Raw genomic sequence first — 27,034 nt, forward strand, 5'->3', positions numbered from 1 at the left:
ACAGTGAGCTCTTTCGTTTGAAGGAGGAATAATTGTTTTGGTTGAAAATTTCTTCCTATTTACATTTACAAGGAATCAGCAGAAACCAAGGAGTTTACAGGTTGAATAGTATGTTAAACTTACTTTTTACATTTTTTTTCAGCTGATTGCCTGCTGCAAACATATGCATACTTTTCATAAAAGAGCACGGTATACCCATATTTGTCCAGAAATGTGTTCTAAAATCATTTACGATGAGATTGTTTGCGCATTCGCAAGGACGCTATTGATTAAGCTCTATAGAAGGGTTCTGAGAAATTGTACTTATGAAAAAAAAAATATTGTGAGAGCTGCTGTGGACAAATAGGGACACGAGTGAAATCATCCACATAACTACTTACTAGAAAACAAAAACTTGTTATCTTTGAATATACACACTGTACATGAGCACACATTACAATCAACAGATAAAGCGAAATGTCTTGACATTAACATCACAAATTATCTAATAATGAACTCGCCCACAAAAAGAGGACTTTCAAAATCAAAGCATTTTCCCATACAATGTTACAACGCTTAAATGTTATTACGCCACATGTACAGTCTGAGAGTCACAGAGTAAAAGTAGATTGTTCAATAACATAATTTATGCTGATTGACCTTGGGTGAACCAGTGTAACTCATTCCTAAAAAAGAACTTGAAATTGGTCGATAGCATCACCAAAAAAAACCCCATTACTAATATTCATTAAAAGGAATGAAAAGACCATTAGCATGAAAACTTAAAAACTAGCTTATAAATCATATTTCCGACCAAAACTAGAATTTTGAAGTGTTGACTTTGGCCCCTGGTAGGAACGACCTAAATAAAATTGAAATGATTCAGAGAAGAGCTTTCAGGTATACATTCAATCAAATTATACAGCAATTAGTGTAAGTGCAATGCTTGAACATCTCCAGCTGACCAACACTACAACGAAGAAGAGAGCATAAGTTTGTACAGCCATTTTCTCCCACAAATTACCATTCATTTTCCCTTTTCTGAGGGCAATGATGTTGTGGAATTCCTTACCAAACCAGGAAGCCAGTATACGTAGCCCAGACCTAAATGCTTTCAAGTCTGGAGCACAATCCATTTTCATGTATTTCTAAAAGAAATATGTATGTTTTTTTATCTATATACAAAAAAGAAAGAAAAAAGTTTTGAAATTTATGGTAAATATATACATACCTGCCAAATTTTCACAATCTCCATGAGTGATTTTAAGTGCAAGAGAACCTAATACTTCTCTTATATTGTCATAAGTGTTGAAGTTCTTAATCTACTACTATATTGTTTGATTTAGTATATATGTGCTTCAATACCCTTTTAACTCATTTGAATGTCTGTTTTGAGGTGTTCTGTTTATATGATAAAGAATTTCAAAATTCAGGTCAACACTTCTCATGGGGAATATACCTCATAAATCGGGATAGTTGGCAGGTCTGTAAATATGTTCAGATTTTAGTTTCCTGAGCATGTGCCTTCTTATAATCTTCAATATATTAATGTACATAAGAAGTATTTTGTAAACATGGTAAATGTAGAGATATGTATACTATTAAGACTATCCCTGTAACTAACATTTATCATGAATACATAGCCTAAAAAATTAAGATTACTGAAATTACATGCCTTTTATGTGAACTAAGACAACTTTGTCCTCTGAATATAGCTGCAGTAAAGAAAAATTTTGTTATGGCCTTATGTCCCAGCCGGAACAAAGAGGATAGGTACATGTAGGTATAGAAAAATATTAAAAACATGCTAATGTATGTCTCTATCATGCATATTTATTCTATAGAAAATGTTATATGTTTTTTTTTCAGAACATAATGTACCATAAGGGGGGTGAAGGGAAAACCAAAGGGTTTGGTTTTCAAAGTTTTTCAGTTGGCAGTAGTAAGAAAGATGAACACAGTATTGGTTCAGACTTGGCTGGGTTAGGTATGGCCCCACAGAATACATCATCTAAGTCTATGCCAGGTCGATCATTTGGATATCATACAAATCTTGGTAAAAAGAGGGCAAATAATGAAGATGAGTGAGTATTTTCATGATTAATAATATGATACTAAGTCTTCCATAGTTATTTAAATTGTTGATGTGCGATTCCAGGGTAGGAAACTCACTGGAAATGTCTACCAGACCACTGGGCTGGCTGCATAAAAAAATTACCTGTCCTGATCAAAATTTACCAGCCCTGAAAATTAATGCAATAAAAATCAAACCCATTTTCCTTCAAGATTCTATATTATGTTTTTGTGTTTTGAGATGTTTTAATGACTAGAAGTATTATTAGATAAACCTGAGGATTTTTTGTGATGAAAATGACTTATGACTGCTTTTGTAAATACACACTGCAACAAGACTTACAAGTGCACATTTAAGCAGACACTGCTAAGCCTAATGACCATTTGTTCAGAAGCAAGGTGTGATTTAATTTTTAGAATTTGGGGTGGGCACTGGGGGTGTTAGTTTGTCTTCAGTGTAATTCAGCATGCCTTTGTTTGTACCTTTGTTCCACAAAATTACTTTTAAGCAAATAAAAATAAAATTTTGGTTTCATTTATAATTTTATTGCTCCTCATTTTCACAATATTTGAAACTCAACCACTCGAACTCCGTTTTCCAACCAGGAACAATTGTCCTCTTCCTCTTAGACTGATCGTACAATTTATTTTTTTCCTGTTGAGTCAACAGCAGTTCGCTTTTTCGGCGACGAAAAGCCCAAGTACTGTCGTAAAGACATGAGATTACCAAAACAAATTTGTACTTTCGATTTCCTCTAATATTTATTTTTTATTTAATAAACGCGATCGCGATAGGACGATTCGATACCAACTAGCCAATGAGTGCGGATTTTACAAACAACAGGTATCACCATGTTCCCTGCACCATGTTCCCTTGCCTCAACCAAATGTTATGAAACTTATACACAATGCGTATTACCACAAAACACAGATCAGTTTTGAATTTTGGTGGTGTCACTTTTACCGTTCTAGAGTTATGCCCCTTTACAAATGGAAAAATTGCTGAATTTTTCGTTTCCTTTCTCTAACTTTAGTTTGCCTCAAATAAATGTTATGAAACTTATAAACAATGCTTATTACCATAAAACTTGGATCAAGTTCAAATTTGGGTAGCGTCACTTTTACAGTTCTTGAGTTATGTCCCTTTATAACTTTATATGCAAGCGGGGGCATCATCTGTGTCCCATGGACACATTCCCCATTTCTTTGCTAAGATCATGAAACAACAATTTCTATCAAGTTTTTCTTTTACTTACCTGTGGAATTTATTGTGGAAGCTCGTGCTATCATGAATGTTACAATTCATTTTGAAATGAAGGTTAATTTCAGAATGACACGAGAGTGCTGTTAGCCAATCAAAATAACGTATTATAATGAATCATACATGTAATGTAATTATTTCTATTTTGTCTCATTGACATCTACCTGATAACCAATCAGTGATGATAATTTTCATAATTTATATTTGGTAAATTTCAGATATTTTGACCAGGAAGATGAAGAAGAAAATTTAGAATATCAACCTGCTCCAGGTAGCCCAGGGGCTGATAGCAAAAACAAAAAAGATGACAGTGACAGTGATGATCCTTTAGATGCCTTTATGGCTGATATTGAGGTAATTATAAACCATATATGGGTAAAGATAGTAAAGTTAAAAAGATGACAATGACTATGATGACACACAGGTTGCTTTCATGGCTGATATTGAGGTAACTATAAACCATATGTGGGTAAAGATAGTAAAGATAAAAACATAACATTGACTATGACGACACACAGGTTGCTTTCATGGCTGATATTGAGGTAATTATAAACCATATCTGGGTAAAGATAGTAAAGTTAAAAAGATGACATTGACTATGATGACACACGTGTTGCTTTCATGGCTGATATTGAGCTAACTATAAACCATATCTGGGTAAAGATAGTAAAGATAAAAAAAATGACATTGACTATGATGACACACAGGTTGCTTTCATGGCTGATATTGAGGTAATTATAAACCATATCTGGGTAAAGATAGTAAAGTTAAAAAGATGACATTGACTATGATGACACACAGGTTGCTTTCATGGCTGATATTGAGGTAACTATAAACCATATCTGGGTAAAGATAGTAAAGATAAAAAAATGACATTGACTATGATGACACACAGGTTGCTTTCATGGCTGATATTGAGGTAATTATAAACCATATCTGAGTAAAGATAGTAAAGTTAAAAAGATGATATTGACTATGATGACACACAGGTTGCTTTCATGGCTGATATTGAGGTAATTATAAACCATATCTGGGGAAAGATAGTAAAGTTAAAAAGATGACATTGACTATGATGACACACAGGTTGCTTTCATGGCTGATATTGAGGTCATTATAAACCATATCTGGGGAAAGATAGTAAAGTTAAAAAGATGACATTGACTATGATGACACACAGGTTGCCTTCATGGCTGATATTGAGGTAATTATAAAACCATATCTTGAGAAAGATAGTAAAGTTAAAAAGATGACATTGACTATGATGACACACAGGTTGCTTTCATGGCTGATATTGAGGTAATTATAAACCATATCTTGGGAAAGATAGTAAAGTTAAAAAGATGACATTGACTATGATGACACACAGGTTGCTTTCATGGCTGATATTGAGGTAATTATAAACCATATCTGGGGAAAGATAGTAAAGTTAAAAAGATGACATTGACTATGATAACACAGGTTGCTTTCATGGCTGATATTGAGGTAATTATAAACCATATGATCTAAATTAAACTAGAAAAGGCTTCTATATACCATTTTCAATGATAGACAAGTGTCTATACCAAATTTTCAGCTCAGAATCTATCTATGATGTCCCTATAATTATGTGGACAAAAAATGTTCATAATGGTTTACAAACAGTAACTGCCTTTTACCAACATCCATCAATACAGTAGGACTTAAATGTGTGGCACGGTTAATCAAGTTTTTTTAATAGTAAAACTTCCCAATAACTATTTCAATGATAATTCAATCATTTTGATAAAAAGGAAAGGAAAAATCAGACAATAAAAACGAGTCTTGAAATGTACCTAACTCTGTTATAAAAAGCGTTATGGATAACAACAGCACAATTATATGAAAAAAATTTATAGATGTTAAAATATTAAAGAATGTTTGTAGCTACTGAAAATGAGCTCAATGTGCATTATCTGCTACTATTGAAATCATGCCTCAATACATTTTGATATCAGCTTTTGTCATGACTTTGTACAATCCCCTCTATTGTTGCTGCTATAATGGATATATACTTAACTCACAGAAAGAGGTTCATGAACAGACAGAAGAAGAACCAAGGCCAAAACACAAAAAGCAAGAAAAGTAAGTTTTTATCAGATTAAAACTATTATCAACACTTATCAAATTAAGAAAGTTTATTTAAGTGCATTAAGTACTGTAACAACAGTTTTCCAAAAAGAAGGGAAATGGAAGAAAAAAGATAATACAAAGATTGTATGAACATTAAGTTTTTTTTAGTTTATAAAAATGCACTTATAATTGCAATCCAAACAAATATATAGCCATTTCGGTGATCCATTAAAGTCTTTGTGATAAAACATAAAGACTTAGACGTGTTTTTCAAAGAAAAAGAATTCTTATACAAATGTACTTGGATGCCAGAAATTGCCATAAAATAAAGTAACATTAATTTTGTGTGTCAATTGTAAAATGGTAGAATGGTAAGTTGTGAAAACAAATATCCCTTTAATTTTGTACATTACACATTAAGTTACTTGTACATTAGATGAAGATGGGGAATTGTCCTTTTCTCACACAAATTGACTTTCAACTTTTGTCATGCTAATCAGACACATTTTAGGAATCTTGACACATATTTTTGATAAGACACATTTGTGAGTTTTGCATATTGAACAGACATATCATGTTAAGGAGGGGTATTTGCGAAAAATACCAGTCGAGAGAATGTTAAATTTCGCGAGCCGTAAGGCGAGGGAAATTCATTCTCAAGACTGGTATATTTCGCAAATACCCCTCAAGAACATGCTATATCTGTTTAATTACACCGAATGTTAACGTTCAAAAACGCATTGATGATCGTGACGTTACAAGCGTCCAGTCGGATAGAGTATTTTTTGGCAAATACCACGGCAGAGAGGGTAAAAAAGGCATATCCTTTTTGCATATACCTCGGCGGCGTTAAAAAATGAACGATATTCATTTGATAACAGTAAATTGGTGAAAAATACACTGGCTATCAACCAATCAAAAACCAGGATTCTTACATAAGGTGTAATTATAACCAAAATACCCTCATACAGACACTAAAAATTCTCAGCAATACAATATTATTGGTGTGTTTTTAGGGAAATCCGAGATGACATAGAACAGGAGGATGTTCAGGAATCGTTCTTCAGATATATGGAGGAGAATCCTAATGCTGGTGTGATCCATGACGAGGATGATGATGTGGAATATGATGAAGATGGAAATCCAATTCTCAAACATAAGGTAAAACAATAAATTTATTGTTGATTTCAAATTAAGTAGAAGATAACAAATCTAAGCACGAGAATCAAAATTTATAACACTGACAAGAATGAAAAACTTCTTCTTCGGTTTGGTTTTGAGACAAAAATATCTCATTTAGTGTGATCTATGTACATTTGTTTTAATACTTTAATAGAATAAGAATATCCTATAACTTGAAATCTTTAGATTTTCAGAAATTACTCATCTGTATAAACCCTTATTAGGGCAATAGATATAAAGGTTTATTTAGATGAGTCTTCAAGATCAAAAAAGCATCTGAAGAAAATATATTTTTTTTTTTTTACATATACAATTTTTCCAGTGTCCATTTTATTTCTATGTAACACCATTGATACATTAAATAATAATAATACCAAACAATTAAGGTAAATGATATAAAATCAAGAAGACTTTCTTATTTCATGGGCTGACACTACGGAAAATTCTATATCGAATTTTGAACAAAGTTGCAACTGTATATTTCTTATTTACTTCAGATGATAGATCCTTTACCACCCATTGATCATTCAGAAATAGATTATGAAGATTTTGAGAAGAATTTTTATGAAGAACATGAAGAGGTTTCTAAATTAACTGATGCACAGGTCGCAGAGTTAAGAAAGAAACTTGATATCAGGGTAAGATTTTGTAAAGTAATCAGCAATGATTGATTTCTGAAAATATTGTGTTCAGGTTTTCCATCAGTGTTTTCACCAATGAGAAAAAAAAAATTGTCTTTTCAAAGAAGTTTTCACCAATGAAAAAAAAAATTTTGTCTTTTCAAAGATTAAAATATTAAAATGTTTACAAAGTGACAAAGTTCAGTATATTTTTTTTTAATGCAGAATAGTTAGACTGGTTGATTTTTGTTATTTTTGATACTTTGTTTATTTTCTTTACAGGTATCAGGATTTTCTGTCCCAAAACCAGTATGTAGTTTTGCTCACTTTAACTTTGATGAAGCATTGATGTCAGTGATAAGGAAGTTAGAATATACACAACCGACACCAATACAATCACAGGTAACTAACACCAATACAATCACAGGTAACATACACCAATACAATCACAGGTAACATACACCAATACAATCACAGGTTGGGTATATTGTAAAAAAATGTCTATATCTAGAAACAGAAAAAATCCTTTAATAAGAAAAAAATCTGAAGAAACACTGAAGCCAAAAGTCTTAAAAATCCTTTCAAAAGACAAGGAAAATGCTAATTTGAAGAAAAAAAAATATTCAATTGAAAAAAAAACTATGTTTAAAAAAGAACAAGTCCTGTAATGTTAAAAAGTACTTCAGATGTGTTTTCTAGATCTTTTCATAACTAATTGTAACATGATTCAAAATTTTTACATGTTACTGTTAATACTAAATTTTAAAATAACTTTTGACACAACAGAAAAAAAAAATTCTATGTTTACAAATTTGCAAGACTGATAACATGGACCAATAAAGCTTATTGTTATGTGAACAAAATTCAATTATTGTTTCCTATTATCCTGACTATGATTCACAAGGGAAAAGTGTGATCTAAAAATAATTTCTTTAACAGTGTTGAACCAAAAAATGTTTTCTTAAGACAGTTCTGTAAGAATATATCTATTACAGGGGGTGCCGATAGGATTGAATGGGAGAGATATAATAGGTATAGCTAAGACAGGAAGTGGTAAAACAGCAGCTTATCTTTGGCCAATGTTAATACATATAATGCTTCAGGTAATATATTTGTTATATGATTATATATTAATAAAATGTTTTATTATAGAGAGAATATGACTATATAACTTAAATTAGTGACATTAAGTCAATATTCTTTTTAAGAGAGCTGACATTTAATACTCCAGGTCAACCTATGATCACCTATATAAGACTTTTTTCTGACATCTGGTTCCAAAACTTTAAAAATATGGTACTTTTAACGGTGTTATCAATGTAGGATATATTATACATGTATTTGTAGGTTTTGGAGAAAAGCGTAATGATTTTTTTCATGTTTAAGAACTGTATTGTAAGGTGTACATGTATGTCTGACATGACCCTGAAACCATGTTTTTTTTTTGTCTAGTCTTGATGGAGTATAAAAGCGAGACATAGGTATGTTGTTTGCGGCTTTTGCGTCGGCGTCAACAATGTTTATGCAGATCAACTAGGGTAGGTCAATGATATTCGGTATGCAGTTGTTTTAACATTGGCACATCTCATTGCCATGAAGATTATTTGGCCCCTCCCCCTCAGTCATGGTCTATTTACTTTGAAACTTTTGGTTAGTTTACATGTATTAATTTGTGATTAGGTCAGTTTATGGGGAATCATTTGTGGTAGGTCAATGATATTTGGTATCCAGTTGTATTAGCATTGGTACATCTCAATTCCATGGAGATTGTTTGACCCTGTACCTTCAGTCATGGTTCATTGCCTTTGGATATTTTGCATAAATTACATGTTAAAGTATTGCTATTTTAATTTCAACATTTGCATTTTACTATCAAAATAACAAAAAGGTGGGACATATCTCTGTGTTAACAGTTTATCTTAAGTCTTCCTAGTCCAATAAGTCTTGACTGTTGTGTTCATGATATAGGAAGAAGATTTTTTAGTAACAAATCATAGAAGAGCTAAGGGAGATAGTTGAAAAAAAATTTTTTATAATTGTAAATTTAGAATTTGTAAAAAATCTGTTTGTGGTCATTCATTCTAATGGAAGATAACAATGTGTGATAGTAAGTCATCAAGATAAATTATATTGATACCTCTACAGTTTTTAGGCATCATGTTTGACATCAAGATCAAAGTTACCATGATTAAGACTTAGACTAAGATTGACCCAATCACACAGAAGGAGTTTATATGAAGATGGATTTATTATGAGTGATGTTATATCCAGAAATAATCATTTAGTACGAAAAAAAGAAAAAAAATGTGTGCAGCTATAAGCTACAATATATTTTTTATTCATTTATCTCATTACATGTATAATATCTATGTGAAATTTGACCCTGGTGAGATCAGTCGTAAGAGTTATTTAGGATGACTTACTTTATACTAAGACAACTGGAAATATGGGTACGTGGTAATTAGAAGTGTTTTGTGTTTTACAGAGAGAATTAGAACCAGGAGATGGTCCTATAGGATTAATACTGGCACCTACTAGAGAATTATCACAACAGGTAACATTTGTTTGCTCTAGTTAACTTGATAAAGTGAGATTATGCCATGTATTCAAATGACCTTCACAAGTCTAGTGTTAAACCAAGGTCCAGGACTTTCCTTGTGAAATTTCAGATAATACAAAATGAATCCTGCCAATCTCTCTACCTAACTTCTTTTTTCTATGAATTTAATTAAAAAATTGTCAATGCATTATTATATGTGTTAGATTATATGTGGGGGAATATAAAATAAAAAATATATTTTTCCTGTTGATTGCATTTTAGTTTTGAATACTTTTTCCAAATGGTCTGAGTCTGCTGACAACTTATTTTCACCTCGTGGCAATTGTTTGATTAACATATTTTAGATAAATAGTTATACCCTTGTTCTGTAAATTCAGAAATATTTGCATTGTTGTTATTTTTATTTTTTTCTCTCGAAAATATGGGACAGAAGGAACATCGCAATAATTAAAATTTGCTTTTTAATTTCTAAAAGATGTTAATCATTTTATGATGGTATGATACTAAACCCCAAATGGGAGGGAGTGTGCTTGATTTTCATATGATGAAGACATAATCTTTCAATCAGTTTAATTGAGGTCTGGAGCTGGCATGTCAGTAACTGCTTGTAGTCTTTGTTAATTTATGTATCGTCATTTTGCTTAGTTTCTTTTGTTACCTATTCTGACATCGGACTCGGACTTCTTTTGAACTGAGTTTTACTGTGCTTATTGCTGTGTGTTTGTTTATTGTACATTTGCTAGAGGTATAGGGGGAGGGTTGAGGTCTCACAAATAATGTTTAACCCCGCCACATTTTTGCGCCTGTCCCAAGTCAGGAGCCTCTGGCCTTTGTTAGTCTTGTATGTTTTTTAATTTTAGTTCATTTATATGTTTTGGAGTTTAGTGTGATGTCCATTTTCATTGAACTAGTACACATTTTTGTTTAAGGGCCAGCTGAAGCCCACCTCCGGGTGCAGGATTTTCTCACTGTGTTGGCTTTGGGCTGTTTTCTGCTCTTTGGTTCGGTTGTTGTCTCTTTGACACATTCACCATTTCCATTCTCAATTTTATAATATATTGCATTGAGTAATCACATCTTATTTAGGGTTGTCAATTATTCATTTAATAATAAATAATTAATGCATGCATTAAATTCTAAATTTAAAGTATATGTACTTTGTAGAATATATACAGTACATCAACTATTATCACTTATAACAAGTGAAATGATAACTGGTGAATCATTTTTTTAGATTTACACTGAAGTGAAGAAATTTGGAAAAGGATACAATATACAAGTGGTGTGTGCCTATGGAGGAGGTAGTATGTGGGAGCAGACTAAAGGTTGTCAAGCTGGGGCAGAAATCATTGTTGCTACTCCTGTAAGTTTTATACCTTACTTATTGTATTGACCTTTAAGCCAACATCTAAAGAGTCCTGACAAACCAGTCATGCTTCTAAATTATTGAAGGACTTTTAAATTGTAACTTTATAAAAGTGTGCTAACAATTTAATTTTACAGTAATTTATTATTCAATTTATATACTTTGAAAAATATAAACCGTTTCTGTAGTGATTTTAAATTGTCAGGTTAATAGTTTGCATGAACAATCAATAATACCTCCCAATAGTGTTAGGAATTCTATCTTTTTCACAGGAATGAGGCAAAAGACAAATTTTTGTTATAGGTGACAAGATTTATGATTTTCATAATGATCCTATACACTAAGAATTTCATCTCACATGAAACATGCAGAAACTTTTCACTTAAGCAATAAGCTAAAGTATTTTACCTGTTGATCAATTGTAGAGAGAAATTTAACTGCAGTTGGGTAAAACGTCTTAGCAAATTTGGTATTTTGAAAGGACAAAACATTTCAAATATATGCAACAAGTAATATCATAATCAGACTCACAATTAATGCTGGAAAAATATAGCACATATTAAATTTTACCTCATTAAAAATCAAGTAGACTAACAATTACAGAATAATCAGGGCATTTCTCATAAAAGTATTATATGTAACTTTGAATATTATTTTCTTAGGGAAGATTGATAGATCTGATAAAAAAGAAGGCAACAAATCTTCAGCGTGTTACATATCTAGTATTTGATGAAGCAGATAGAATGTTTGATATGGGCTTTGGTATGTATTCACTATGAAGCAGATAGAATGTTTGATATGGGCTTTGGTATGTATTCACTATGAAGCAGATAGAATGTTTGATATATGCTTTGGTATGTATTCACTATGAAGCAGATAGAATGTTTGATATGGGCTTTGTTATGTATTCACTATGAAGCAGATATAATGTTTGATATGCGCTTTGGTTTGTATTTACTATGAAGCAGATAGAATGTTTGAAATAAACTTTGGTATGTATTCACTATGAAGCAGATAGAATGTTTGAAATGAACTTTGGTATGTATTTACTATGAAGCAGATAGAATGTTTGAAATGAACTTTGGTATGTATTCACTATGAAGCAGATAGAATGTTTGATATGGGCTTTGTTATGTATTCACTATGAAGCAGATAGAATGTTTGATATGCGCTTTGGTTTGTATTCACTATGAAGCAGATAGAATGTTTGATATGGGCTTTGGTATGTATTCACTATGAAGCAGATAGAATGTTTGATATGGGCTTTGGTATGTATTCACTATGAAGCAGATAGAATGTTTGATATTAGCTTTGTTATGTATTCACTATGAAGCAGATAGAATGTTTGAATGAACTTTGGTATGTATTCACTATGAGAGTTACTTGTAATACCATAAATTGGGATATTTTGGTTGTAGACCTATTTTCGTTTATTTAATACCTACAATGCCCAATTTAACCCGCCAAAAATATGAATGCAAGATTTTCGATAATTAATACATTCTAAAATACAATATTGAATAATATAAATGACTTTAATGTCAAGAATTATGCAGAACTTATTGTAAAAATTTATATGACTTGTGCAGTATCAATTATTAATTATATTAAATTGAATACTCGACAAATAAATAATATGTTACAACTCATCAGCTTAAAAATTGAAAAGAAAATGACAATGACAAATTTCTGATTGTGATTGTGATTAAACCACTACATGCATGTTAGCTTGTGTATTTTTATTTTAATACTCAATTTTAAGTGACAAACATAACAAATTACAAATTGTATCATGCATACATTACAGAACCACAAGTAAGATCCATAGCTAACCATGTCAGACCAGACAGACAGAGTGAGTAGATCTCTTCATTCATTTTACTAAAAACAGGGAATTTCACACATCTTTTTTTGCAATTTGCCATCGATCTGAATCTTGACTTTGACTGTTTTGAATTTGTGATTTTAGGGTGTCCTTTAAAATTTAAATCAATGATTTTAAACTGTATAGCTTGTCTATCAGTGGTAACTGACGTTAAGATCAATCAAAAAAGCCTGTTTGGGTGTGCAAAGTGTGCAGTCTTTCCTGTTCATTAATGTAGATCTCAAATTATAAGTTATGACTTTATATAAGTCTGTGTGATCAGATGCAAGAATATTAACAACTGATAATGGAAGTCTTATGAGTTCAGAGCATACAATTTTAACACTGGTATACTGCCCAGCTGCCAAATTTCTTATTGTGGTTAAACTGCTTCATGCATGTTAGCTTGTGTAAACACAATTATCAGAGAAAAATGACCTTATTAAGGGAATTTTCAAAGCTTATAGATTACTGTTGATCAATAAATCTTTTGATCTGTGTGGCAGTTACAATAGGGTGGTAATCTTTATTAAAATGTTTGGACTAGCTGTAATGTAACAACCAGTGGTGGATCCAGAAATTTTCATAAGAGGGGGCCCACTGACTGCCTATGAGGGGGCCTGCTCCAGTCATGCTTCAGTGATTCCCTATATAATCAACCAAATTTTTCCAAAAAAAGGGGGGGGGGGGGCCAGGCAACAGATTCATTGCAAATTTTAATCTATTCAACATTAATGACAGTTTTTATTTCTAACATAGATTTTTCAACTTGTTGCCTGCAGCAAAAGTTGTTATAAATTGGTCATCTATATATATATTATATTCTATTTGTAAACATGATGCACAGTCTTCGTCATATGACTCTGCTTTCTTTGAAATATTTGTAGCAGCTTTATTTTTGTGTATTAATTTTTACTGCCAAAATAGCAAAAATAAAATTGCATGTACCAGTACTGTGAAAATTTCCCTGTTTATAGTAAGTAATGAATAGTGAAGACAGGATAAAAAATTATACCAAGATGGAGTTTGACAGCATTAAATTATGTGGCAATCATGGCTTTATATAAATACAAGAAGATGTGGGATGATTGCCAATGAGAAGGCTATCCACCAAAGTGAATGAAGTGGATGTAGGCAATTATAGGCAACCATATGTCCTTCAACAATGAGAAAACCCATACTGTATTGTCGGCTGTAAAAGACCCCGACATGAAAAATGTGAATCAATTCAAACGAGAAAACCAACTGCCTAATTTTTAACAAAACAATTTACGAAAAAAACAAATATGACAGACATGAACCAAGGACAACTATAGGCTTATATTTGTTATGCAGTAAGCTTTAGTACACAATTTTTGTTTAGTCCCATCTAAAGATAAACATCATAAAAAATTTAGAGACTTAGTTGTAAAAATAAAAAGGATGTATAGAAAAAGAGAGGCGAAATATACCACAGGGACATTAAAACTCATTAGTCAAAAAGAAAACTGACAATGCCATGGCAAAAAAAACGAAAAATGATGAAAAGCCCACCAAAAACAGGGTGTGATCCCAGGTACTCTGTAAGGGTAAGCAGATCCTGCTCCACATGTGGCACCTGGCTGTTGTGTTGCTCATGAAAGTACAAACATAAGAACATAAAAAACAGTGAATATTAGATGTTATCCAAGAATACAGTAATAGTTATTCCAAAACCTGCAAGTAATAGTCTGATGGAGAAGTTTATACATACAAACAAGGGTAGCAGAAATCATCTGCAGTAAATATTGGAAATAATGTACACAGAAATGTTAAATTATAATATGGTATTTCCTATTTCAGGACCGTACACACCTTAGTAACCCCTATTGTTTCAGCTTTACTTTTCAGTGCAACATTCAGGAAGAGGGTAGAAAAATTAGCCAGAGATATATTGATAGATCCATGTAGAGTTGTACAAGGCGAAGCAGGCGAGGTGAGAATACATTGTGTATTTAGAGTTGGAAGATGTTCATGGTTACATTACACAATTGTATAAAATCAATAATAGTTAAGCTGTCAGACAACAACAAATATACAATAGCTATAGACTACTGAAATTTTCTTTCTGTTGTTGAATTCATCAGTAGTTTAAATTTTAAACTTCTTACCAACATCTTGTCAGACACTTAAGATTTATTGATCTTACAAACTGAAAAATAAAAAGTATTTCCTAACTACCGTATATCAGGTATGTTTCGGGTGTGTTTAATTTTCGCTTTGTTCGCGGCAGTAAAAAAACGCAAAAATTTTACGTCGCGTAAATTTCACTGCGTATTCCCAGATTTATCATTGTTTGAATGTTTCATATATTATACTGTTGATTGTTGGGGTTTTGTGTTGTTCGGTAGATAACACGAAAGTGTATACTTAATTAAGATCTCTGTTTATATAATAATTAAAATGACTTATCAAATATTGCACACCTTTTGACAACACAGCAATCAGTGACAGGTTAAAAGATGTTAATTAGCGATGAACTATTGATTGATGTTATAACACAAACATTTTGCATCTGATGTGAAAATTAAAATCAAAATAAATCACATTTACACAGTTATTTGTTTATCTGTAATGATCAAAACCTTTAATTTTTAGAATGCCCCAATGTCTGTACATATTTTATGTTCCTTGAAAGTTCACTGAATTATGTGTATTTTCGTTTGTAGTACTCATATTTATTTGCAATCAATTTAACAATACGATACAGGTATTTTTTGGCGTGTATTTTTGCAAAAATTATACACAGTGAAAATTTAACCTGCCCATTTTGTCATCAAATCGCGAAAAAAACACGATATACAGTATATACAGTAACTCCTTAAAACAGTTGTAATGGTGAAACAAAAATAATTCAAGTAAAGAAACCGTTCAAATTTGATATTATGTATCTCATCTTCAATGATCAGTAGAGTGTTTATTCAAACAACTTTGTGTGTAGACTTAAAAGTTTGACATATTGTAGACTCACTTATCAATTTTTGAAGACTGTATGTTTCCTTCAAGATGTCTAATGGTGTCATTTACTTACTGTCTCATTAACATATTCCTAAACTCTCCTTTTTATTTATTTTTAATATATTTTTTTATACAGGCTAATGAAGACATTACACAAATTGTAGAAGTTTTACCAATTGGACCTGCAAAATGGACCTGGTTGATAAAAAGGCTTGTTGAATTTACTAGTAGTATGTTTCCTTTCTTTACAATTTTGTTTCAAAAGGTTGACTGCTGTTTCAGATAGGCATTTCTCTCAATTGTTCATTAAATATATTGCAGTCACTTAAAAGTAGAAGACAGGCTTTTATTACCAATGAGGAAATGTATTATTATTACAGCAGTAGGGTGATACAGATAATATCAATTGGCAAGATCAAAGACAAAATGTTCAAGTTATCGATAATTATGTTCATATTTTCTTGTATAGCTTATAACTGTTATTTCATTTGTACCATAACATTTTAATGCAATGTTTATACTAGTAAAAAGTGGTTATTGAGTGATAAAACTAATTAGATACGACACATTTTTCAGTGGGTAGTGTTTTGATTTTTGTGACTAGGAAGAAAAATGCAGAGGAATTAACAACAAATTTAAAAGCCAGAGATTTTAAAAGTAAGTCATGAAAAAGTATCAGGTTATTCATAATTTTACCTTAGACTTGGATTTGAAGCATACACACTCACAAAAAAAAATACTGTACGGTAATTTTTTGGGGGTAAAGATTGCAGGAAATGCAATTAAAACACTTATGTGGCTCAAACATGGTCAAATTAGAGATGTGACCTTTGGGGGTTGGAGGGGAATTGGCAGGCGAACTAGCGACCTTAGATCTCATTTAGAAATCCTTGTGACCTTTGAATATGTTTTAAAAAAAATTTACATGGATAGATGTTGCTTTCAAATTGCTTAAAAGTGATCTTGTGACCTGAGGCAATTATGAAATATGACGGGTACCCTAATTGAGCCCTCCTTTTGCTATTGGCTTGATATTTTTATCTTCCAGGGTTTATCACTACCTTTGATAGTTAAAACAAATTAGTGCAGTAAGGTGAACATTCTTTAGATCAAATTCAGCCAATGTCATGCAATTCATTAATGCTGTTTTATACTCAGATATCCAAGTTACAAACTGATGTGTTTTTGAACAACCATACTTGTTAAGAAAACCATTTTATGAAAAAATGCATGTTGTGCAGGGGAATGAATTGATCTGTTATAAAAAAAATTTGTATGGGTTCCGCGGAACCCAGTGTCTCGCCTACTTTTGCTGTTAATCGCAGGCTCAATAAAAACGAGGAAAAAAATCAATAAAAATATTCCTTTAGATGCTATCTTTTGATTGTAAGAAGCTTCTGTCAAAGTTTGGTATAAATCCAGGATAGTTTATGAATCTAGTAAATGTTTTAAAAACTTTAACTGCAGACTGTATTTAATGTTAACTGGAAGAAAAACTAAGTCCATTTATAAGTAAAATACGGATAAACATTTTAACAAAATTTCCTTCTAGATACTAGCTTTTGATCATAAACAAGCTTCTGTCCAAGTTTGGTACAAATCCTGGATAGTTTAAGAAAGTTATTAAAATTTTAAAAACTTTAACCACAGAGTGAATGTATTGTTTCCTGATGGAAAAACTAAGTCCATTTATAAGTAAAATACGGAAAATATGAAATTTTTTTTTAACAAATTTACTTCTGGATACTATCTTATGATCATAAACAAGCTTCTGTCCAAGTTTGGTACAAATCCAGGATAGTTTAAGAAAGTTATTAAAATTTTAAAAACTTTAAACACAGAGTGAATATTTGTGGACACCGCCGCCGACGGAATGTAGGATCGCTATGTCTCGCTTTTTCGACTAAAGTCGAAGGCTCGACAATGAGTCTACTGCAAATGTATTATTATGAACAAAGAAAGATAGTTCCAATTCAAAATGTATAATTTGCCTTAATGTGTATTATTGCTACATACGATTTTAAGTTCACATAGCAAAATGAAAGCAATCTTTAACCTTCAGTGCTCACAGTCACATTGATATAGATTGTACTACAGTATACCATTAAATACATTATCCCCAATCTATACATTTGAATTAAAATGTTAAATACACCAGGAAAGTCAAAAGGTTACAGTTGTTAAGAGTTGTTTTTGATGACATTGTTTCTAATAATAGGACTTAAGATTTAAAAAGTGTGATAACTCATCCAATGAGTGACAAAACAGACAATTTCCCATTTTAAATAAAATGGACAACAAATGTTGTGTATTTTTCAGTTATCTTCCCCAGATTTGCACTGCATTTGAAATTTCATATCTTAAAATCAACCATTTTTATATCCTACGCAAAGAAGGTGCAGTATGCTAATAATAACTTCATTTTTTGTCTGATCACTTGAAATTTGAATGAAGGTTTCTACTCATCAAAACCATTGATGAGTTTGAAAATCAGAAAATCTGAAACTCCATTTATGTTTATAAATATTATATCTGACTGAATATATTGATAGAATCTATTTATAACTTTCTTTTATCAGTTGGTTTATTACATGGTGATATGACACAGCAGGAAAGAAATGAAGTCATTACAACATTTAAAAAGAAAGAACTACCAGTTATGGTAGCCACTGATGTTGCAGGTATGTAAATCAAATCATTGTTTTGGTCACTAAGTCATTTCTAATAATCATCCTGGTTTTAGGATTTTAAATGTATATCCATTGTTGCCGTCCATTAACAAATATGCTGTCTTTAACTAAAAATAGAACATAGAGGGAAAATCAATAGTAATTCAATTTTTAAAATAAGGAAACATCATTGGAAGGTTGTATATCTGCCAAAATTTTACCAAACTGCAGTCAAACATGGTTGTCTTTGTTTCTAAATATAGAGTTTGAATAAAGAAACCAATAATCGTTCATTTTTTGAAGCGTAATTGGTTGCAAAAATAACATTTTGATGACTTTTGACAAGTTTGGAGGATGAGTTTTTCAACAATTCCCATGGGAACCAATGTGCTCCTCTTCTTCTTCTTCTGTTTTAGATATGTCTTAAATTTTTACATGCATGGTTGAAATATATAGCATTTAAGATTAATTATGGAATATTTTGCTACTTAAGAACAAAATGTTTTGCTGATATCTTTTAATTATAGTTATTTTCATATTAATTAATTAATATACAAGGTTTTTTTTATTCAAGCTATAGATATCAGTAACTTGAACCATAATTGTGTTCTTTTAATTCCAGCTCGAGGTTTAGATATTCCATCCATTAAGACAGTAGTTAATTATGATGTAGCTAGAGATATAGATACTCATACTCATCGCATTGGTAGAACAGGCAGAGCAGGTATATATATTAGTTTTACATAGTCTTTTCTTCAAAAGTCGTTTTTTTTTTTAAAAGAAACTTTGATTTAACAACATGTACATAAATAAGTGGTGAGAGTGACTAATCCAGAATTCTAAATGCAGTACTGATTCAAACCGATTTAATGTTAAAGACATGTCAACAAGTTTCAATACAGACAAAGACAGACATTTATATGTTTTGGAGTTTAGTATGACATCCATTTTCACTGAAGTAGTACACATATTTATTTAGGGGCCAGCTGAAGCCCGTCGCCGGTTGCGGGATCTTCTGGCTGTGTTGAAGACCCATTGGTGGCCTCCGGCTGTTTTCTGCTCTTTGGTCAGGTTGTTGTCTTTTTGACATATTCCCCATTTCCATTCTCAATTTTAAAGAAACAGTTTAACATTCATAGAATTGTCTTTTTATTTGCATCCTTCTTAAATATCTCATTGAATCAATTTTTGAAATGATGTATATACAAGCGTTAGATGATGTCATGCAATAAAGCTGCAGTTTCTATACATACATGAAGAGTTAAGTTTAAGTATACACTAATAAGAACATACGATTTTTTTGATAGTTGATTAAAGTATTTTTTGTTTTTGTTTCAAACGTTAATGAGTGCATAATATTGAAAAAATAATTCATTATTAGCAGCCAGTGTGGTTCAATTTAAAAAAAAACTAGTAAAAAACAGCACTGGTAAATTTATTGTCTTGCAAGACAATAGTTTGACCTCATTTGGTTCCTTATGTATGCAATCTTTTATTTGACACCAAGTTTGAGATTGGTTGTGCATGTGCTGAGCATGTCCAGTGATTGAAAAGAAAGTCAACTGAAAAAGTGAAACGAGGAAAGGCAGCAGCAGGGAGACTAATTACATTGATTGGTTTAACCTGCAAAAAAAGTAGTATACAGGTTATGAGTAAATGATACATCTAATTAACACGTTTTTATCGATGAAATGTAATATAATTTGTGATTCAAGGTGTTGAATGGCTGTCATTTTACCGTAATCTATTCACAGAACAACTTCCATCTACTGTCAAGTTATAGAACTGAATTGCTGTTCCTTTGACACATTGTTATATCCCACTTATGTTACTTGTATACATTTACCCTATGTCTCCTCTTTTCTAATTCTCATTACTTTAACTATGTTTTGTTGTAATTTTTAATTCAAAGGATTTCCATTCCAACCACATAATTTTTAATTGTAAAGGATTTTCATTCCAAACACATACAAATTGGAGAATCAAGGAAATTAAAGATTAATAAAAGTGCATTTTATTATGATTTCTTGATATTGGAAAATTCAAAGGTACAAAATAATATTTGATTTTGAAATTTTAGGAGAAAAGGGTTTTGCTTACACCTTAGTAACAGAGAAAGATAAAGATTTTGCTGGTAGTTTAGTACGGCATTTAGAAGTTGCCAGCCAATTTGTACCTAAAACCCTTATTGACATTGCAAATAAAAGTACCTGGTTCAAGAAGAGTAGATTCAAACATGAGAAAGGGAAAAAATTCAAACTTCAAACAGGAAAAGGACTTGGTATGAAAGAGAGGCCTGGTCTCGGAGCTGAAAATGTAAGTTTATTTATAGTTCAATAGTCCTAAATATTATTTGAAAAATGTATTACTATGCAAGGAATTGCTGTATTAGTCATGATTGATATCATATTGTAACTTTACATTAAGATTCATTAGTCTGTCACTCACACTTTATAAATGATATATCATTACATCATGTGGGTTTACAGCTTAAGTTTTAAAAGAAAGAAGGATGAGTGCTAAAAATAGTTTAAAATGGTTTCACAGTATTTTAGATAAATGTAGAGATGACTGAAGTGACAACCATTGGTATTTGAATCCAGTTGCTTATAATTTTAACCCCTATATAATTTTAAAGGGAGATTGGTTAGTTATATTAAGTCGCGATACAATTTAAGATATAGAAAAAAGTGTCAATTTGTTGAAAGTCAATTTTTAAGGAGAATTATTTTAAGACTTTTAAATATTTCAGAGCACTAGAACTCAGGATTCCACAAGTTTAAGTAGTTTTAGAGGTATTGGTAGTTCTGCAAGTACATCATCAGAGAGAATAGCTGCCATGAAACAAGCATTTGGAGTGAGTATTTTGTTTTTGAAGTATGGGCAATTTAGCTCAAATAAGCAAATTTTTATTTATTTAAGATATAGTTCCATTGGACATGTATTTTAGGAATAGTTATTTAAAAGAGACTGCACAATAATTAGAACAACATAAGACAAAAATCCTCTACATTATATTACTTGGCTTGGCCAGTTTGATAGATGATCGTAAATGGTTTTTAACCAGATAATGATCGATGGCTTTAAAGCTGGTATTTTTTATAGATCATGATCTTTAAAGCTGGTATTTTTTATAGATCATGATAGATGGTTTTATTAAAAGGTCATTATGTTTCCAGATAATGATAGATGGTTTTAAGGCCATTATGTCCTCAATATAATGATAAGTGGTTTTAAGGCCATTATGACTCCAGTTAATGATAGATGGCTTTAAGGCCATTATGTTCTCCAGATAATGATGGATGGCTTTAAGGCTATTATATTCTCCAGATAATGATGGATGGCTTTAAGGCTGGTCTGTTTTATAGATCATGAAAGGTGGTTTTAAGGCTATTATGTCTCCAGATAATGATAGATGGCTTTAAGGCCATTATGTTCTCCATATAATGATCGATGGCTTTAAGGCTATTATGTTCTCCAGATAATGATAGATGGTTTTAAGAAAGATGGCTTTAAGGCTATTATGTTCTCCAGATAATGATAGATGGCTTTAAGGCTGGTCTGTTTTATAGATCATGATAGGTGGTTTTAAGGCTATTATGGCTCCAGATAATGATAGATGGCTTTAAGGCCATTATGTTCTCCAGATAATGATGGATGGCTTTAAGGCTATTATGTTCTCCAGATAATGATTGATGGCTTTAAGGCTATTATGTTCTCCAGATAAGGATATATGGTTTTAAGAAAGATGGCTTTAAGGCCATTGTGTTCTCCAGATAATGATAGATGGCTTTTAGGCTGGTCGGTTTTATAGATCACGATTGATCGCTTTAAGGCCATTATGTTCTCCAGATAACGATTGATAGCTTTAAGGCCATTATGTCTCCAGATAATGACTGATGGCTTAAAGATAGATTGATTTAAGGTCATTCTGTTCTCCAGATAATGACAGAAGGCTTTAAGGTAGATGGCGTTCAGGCTGGTCTGTTTTATAGATCATGAAAGATGGCTTTAAGGCTATTGTGTTCTCCAGGTAATGATAGATGGCTTTAAGGCTATTGTGTTCTCCAGGTAATGATAGATGGCTTTAAGGCTATTGTGTTCTCCAGAAAATGATAGATGGCTTTAAGGCTGTTCAGTTTTAGAGATCATGCTAGATGGCTTTAAGGCTATTGTGTTCTCCAGAAAATGATAGATGGCTTTAAGGCTGTTCTGTTTTATAGATCATGCTAGATGGCTTTAAGGCTATTGTGTTCTCCAGAAAATGATAGATGGCTTTAAGGCTATTGTGTTCTCCAGATATTGATAGATGACTTTAAGGCTATTGTGTTCTTCAGATAATGATAGATGATTTTAAGTTAAAGGCTGGTCTGTTTTATAGATCACGATAGATGGCTTTAAGGATTGTCTGTTTTATAGACCATGATGATGATAGATGATCATAGATGGCTTTAAGGCTGATCTGTTTTATAGATCATGATAGATGGTTGTAAGACTGGTCTGTTTTATAGATAATGATAGATGGTTGTAAGGCTGGTCTGTTTTATAGATGAAGATAGATGGTTGTAAGGCTGGTCTGTTTTATAGATCATGATAGATGGTTGTAAGGCTGATCTTTTTTATAGATCATGATAGGTGGTTTTAAGGCTGGTCTGTTTTATAGATCATGATAGATGGTTGTAAGGCTGGTCTGTTTTATAGATCATGATAGGTGGTTTTAAGGCTGATCTGTTTTATAGATCATGATGAATGGCTTTATGGCTTGTTTGTTTTATAGATAATGATAGATGACTTTAAGGCTGGTCTGTTTTATAGATCATGATGGATGGTTTTAAGGCCATTAATCTCCAGATAATGATAGATGGCTTTAAGGCTGGTCTGTTTTATAGATCATGAAAGATGGTTTTAAGGCCATTTTGTCTCCAGATAATGATACCGTGGATTCATTATTATTTGTTGGATACCAATTTACGTTGATTTTGTGGGTACAGGTGAACCATGAATTTAAAAGTTCAATGAATTACAAGTTCTTTATAGGTTTGTAAGCAGACTTTGGCAAAACCAAGAAATCAGATATCCACGAAAATGTTACTTTCCCTCAATCCATGAAAATTGGTACCCATGAAAATAAATGAATCCACAGCAGATGGTTTTAAGACCATTCTTTTCTCCATATAATGAAACATATTTTTAAGATAGATGGCGTTAAGGCTGATCTGTTTTATAGATCATGATAGATGGTTTGAAGGCCACTGTGATCTCCAGATAATAATAGATGGCTTAAAGGCTATTGTATCCTCCAGATAATGGTAGATGGTTGTAAGGCTAGTCTGTTTTATAGATCATGAAAGATGGTTTAAGCTTGCATTTCTGTAAATATAGATAATGGAATTTCCCATTGAAACACCTTTTACAGCTAAAACGGTGCCACTTTTACTATTAAGTTTTATAAAACATCATATCCTGGATTGTAAAGTTCATATGCACTACTATTTTTTTCAAAGGACAAAACATAGGGTTGTGCAGCATATTTTCAACATTTATATGCCTTGAACTTCTAAGAGTTTAAACTTGTACTAAAATTCTATACTATCCCTCCCTTTACTCTGAGAATTCAATTTGTCCGCTATCCAACAGTTTAAGCTGGTAAAATTCCTAAGTTTTGTCTTTATGAGATGAAACATGGAGATCTTATCTGGGTACCAGTAGGTAAACAAAACAAAGTATCTATGAACCAAAAAGAGGCGTGGTTTGTGAATCAGCTGTATTTTCAAAGTGCAACCTTAAGGCTATTATATTCTCCTGATGATGATATGTAGATGGCTTTGAGGCTATTGTGTTCTCCAGTTTATTATAAACGGCTTTAAGTGACTTTTTCTGAAGATTGTGTTAGATGTCTTTGAGGCTGTTATGTCACCTTATTTTCATTCAATTCTGTTTGTTTACAAGATCCTATTAAATGGTTTAAAGGCTGTAATGAGATCAGAAGCTTTAAAGTATCACTAGTTGCCAAATTAATGCCCACCCAACTCACTCAAACTTGAAAATTGGATTTAAAACAAACTAAAACATATATCAAAATTGCAAAAGATCAATACGAAGCAATAAACAATGCTATAAAGTATCAACAATATTAACCACAAAGATGACCTCTTAAGAGTTCCAAGATGATTCCAAGTTTTGTTTGAATTCATATCATAGATAAAATATAATGTAAATTGATGTTTTTCCTGTACATGAATTTTTTTTTTGTGAGCCAAATCAGTTACCAGACCTGGTCTTGTTACTGGCTTCCCTAGTTTAACTTTTTCATTTGACATTCTTTTAAATAACTTACTATTTATATTTTCAACTGCTACTGTCAAAATTATAGCTACTGCTGCTTGGAGGCTATTTTGATTTCTGGATCACATCAAATGGCTCTCAGGCTGTAACAATTTTGATAGTTTATTTTAGACATGTTACCAAATCTTTTGAATAAGATCTTTATATTTATGGTATCGTGAGTTTCATGACCAAGACAAGAATGGTAAGAGTTGTTGCTATGAAAATTTGAATTACATTTTTTGTCTCGCCTTCACGGAGTCAAAATTGAGACATAGGTATTCTGTGTCCGGCGGCGTCAGCAGCAGCATCAACAATGTATTAGTTTGTGATTAGTTCAGTTTTGTGGGGAACCACTGGTGGTAGGTTAATGGTATTTGGTATGCAATTGTATTAGAATTGGCACATTTCATTTCCATGGAAATTATTTGATACTGCCCCCTCAGTCATGGTCTATTGGCGTCACTTTGAAACTTTTGCATAGTTTACATGTATTAGTTTGTGATTAGGTCAGTTTATGGGGAATCACAAGTGGTAGGTCAATGATATTTGGTATGCAGTTATATATGCATTGGCACATCTCATTTTCATGGTAGTTATTTGGCCCGTTCCCTCAGTCGGCATGGTCGATTGGCTTTGAAACTTTTGCAGAGTTTACATGTATTAGTTTGTGATTAGGTCAGTTTATAGGGAACCACTAGTGGTAGGTCAATGATATTTGGTATTCAGTTGTATTAACATTGCCACATCTTATTTTCGTGGTGATTATTTGACCCCACTCCCTCAGTCATGGTCTATTGGCTTTGAATTTTGTACAGACTTTACATGTATTAAGAGTGTGATTAGGTCAGTTTATGGGGAACCACTAGTAATAAGTTAATGATATTTGGTATGCATATATATATATATACTAGCATTGGCACATCTCATTTCCATGGATTTGTTCTGCCCTGTACCTTCAACAGTCATGGTTCATTGACTTTAAATATTTTGCATAACTTACATGTTAAAGTATTGCTAATTTAACTTCAGCATTTGCATTTTACTATCAAAATAACAAAAAGGTGTGACATATCTGAGTGTTAACAGTTTATTTAGTTTTACACATATCTTAATATATGTTTATATTAACATCAAATAAATTTCAGGCACAGTTCAGGGCCAATTTTGTATCAGCTTCCATAGATGGAGTCCCATCAAGAATTGGTGGTGGACTAGAAGACCCAGTAGCTAATAAGAAACGCAAAAAATCAAGATGGGAATAAGAATATTATTTACTGTTGGATATTTTAATATTTTTAGACAATATAATTGAGAGAAGATCATAAATTCAGATTTTGTAGTTAACTGACACACAAAGTACAATGTATGTGAAATGTGAGCCAAAAAACTTTAAATATTTGGGTTGTATTTATTGTAGTTAATATTTTGCTCATTGAAATTTACTTGAGAATGAAAGTTCATTGTTATAAGAGAATAACTAAAAAATAAAAAGTTGTTTTGTTTGGCAATTTTATGGAATCCATTCTTTAACATCAACTATGATGTACATGCTTTGATGCAAGATAATTGTGTCAATCCCTGAATAAGCAACCATTCATATTCATGAATTTTTATGCTTTTGTTATATTTTCCACATTGGACAACATGTTTGGTGTAGAATTTATGTAGAATTTATTAGATTCTACATACAAAATTCAAAACTGAAGAGTAGCTTGGAAAATAAATTTTATTAAAATGTTGTTTTTAAAAGCTTAGAAATAGTTACACAATATATTATTTATAATTTGTTTTCACTTCATAGTCTGGTAATTGGAGATATACATCATATTTAATGTACTGCATACTACTAGCTGTAAATCAGCAAACAAAATAAAACTTTGTGAGTATCATCCCATTTTTTATGCCTCACCTAGGGGCATTATGTTTTTCGGTCTGTGCCTCCATTCGTTCATCTGTTCGTCTGTCTGTCCGTTCGTCCGTCTGTCCCGCTTCAGGTTCAAGGTTTTGGTCAAGGTAGTTTTTGATGAAGTTGAAGTCCAATCAACTTGAAACTTAGTACACATGTTCCC

The 27,034-nt window shown here is 31.8% G+C and overlaps 1 protein-coding gene across 7 annotated transcripts; it reads left to right on the forward strand.

The window, feature by feature from the left end:
• Nucleotides 1-26,473, forward strand: LOC127730685 (ATP-dependent RNA helicase DDX42-like). 7 transcript variants are annotated; one of them, XM_052239202.1, is made up of 20 exons: nucleotides 1-108; nucleotides 1,849-2,063; nucleotides 3,532-3,667; nucleotides 5,355-5,413; nucleotides 6,418-6,562; nucleotides 7,081-7,221; nucleotides 7,486-7,605; nucleotides 8,199-8,306; nucleotides 9,689-9,757; nucleotides 10,998-11,126; nucleotides 11,792-11,891; nucleotides 12,937-12,984; nucleotides 14,850-14,947; nucleotides 16,106-16,199; nucleotides 16,546-16,626; nucleotides 18,549-18,650; nucleotides 19,261-19,362; nucleotides 20,719-20,954; nucleotides 21,391-21,495; nucleotides 26,111-26,473. In XM_052239202.1, exons 2-20 carry the CDS (start codon nucleotides 1,855-1,857, stop codon nucleotides 26,225-26,227), a joined length of 2,199 nt encoding a protein of 732 aa, XP_052095162.1. In that variant the 5' UTR covers nucleotides 1-108; nucleotides 1,849-1,854; the 3' UTR covers nucleotides 26,228-26,473. The 7 variants fall into 7 exon arrangements, with proteins under 7 accessions (XP_052095162.1, XP_052095163.1, XP_052095164.1 ...); XM_052239203.1 differs by having other exon boundaries at nucleotides 1-100; XM_052239204.1 differs by lacking the exons at nucleotides 1-108; nucleotides 1,849-2,063; nucleotides 3,532-3,667 and adding an exon at nucleotides 3,719-3,761.
• The last annotated feature ends 561 nt before the right edge of the window (nucleotides 26,474-27,034 follow it).

Source organism: Mytilus californianus, unplaced genomic scaffold, assembly GCF_021869535.1.
Source record: "Mytilus californianus isolate M0D057914Y unplaced genomic scaffold, xbMytCali1.0.p SCAF_2, whole genome shotgun sequence".
Lineage (NCBI taxonomy): Eukaryota > Metazoa > Mollusca > Bivalvia > Mytilida > Mytilidae > Mytilus > Mytilus californianus.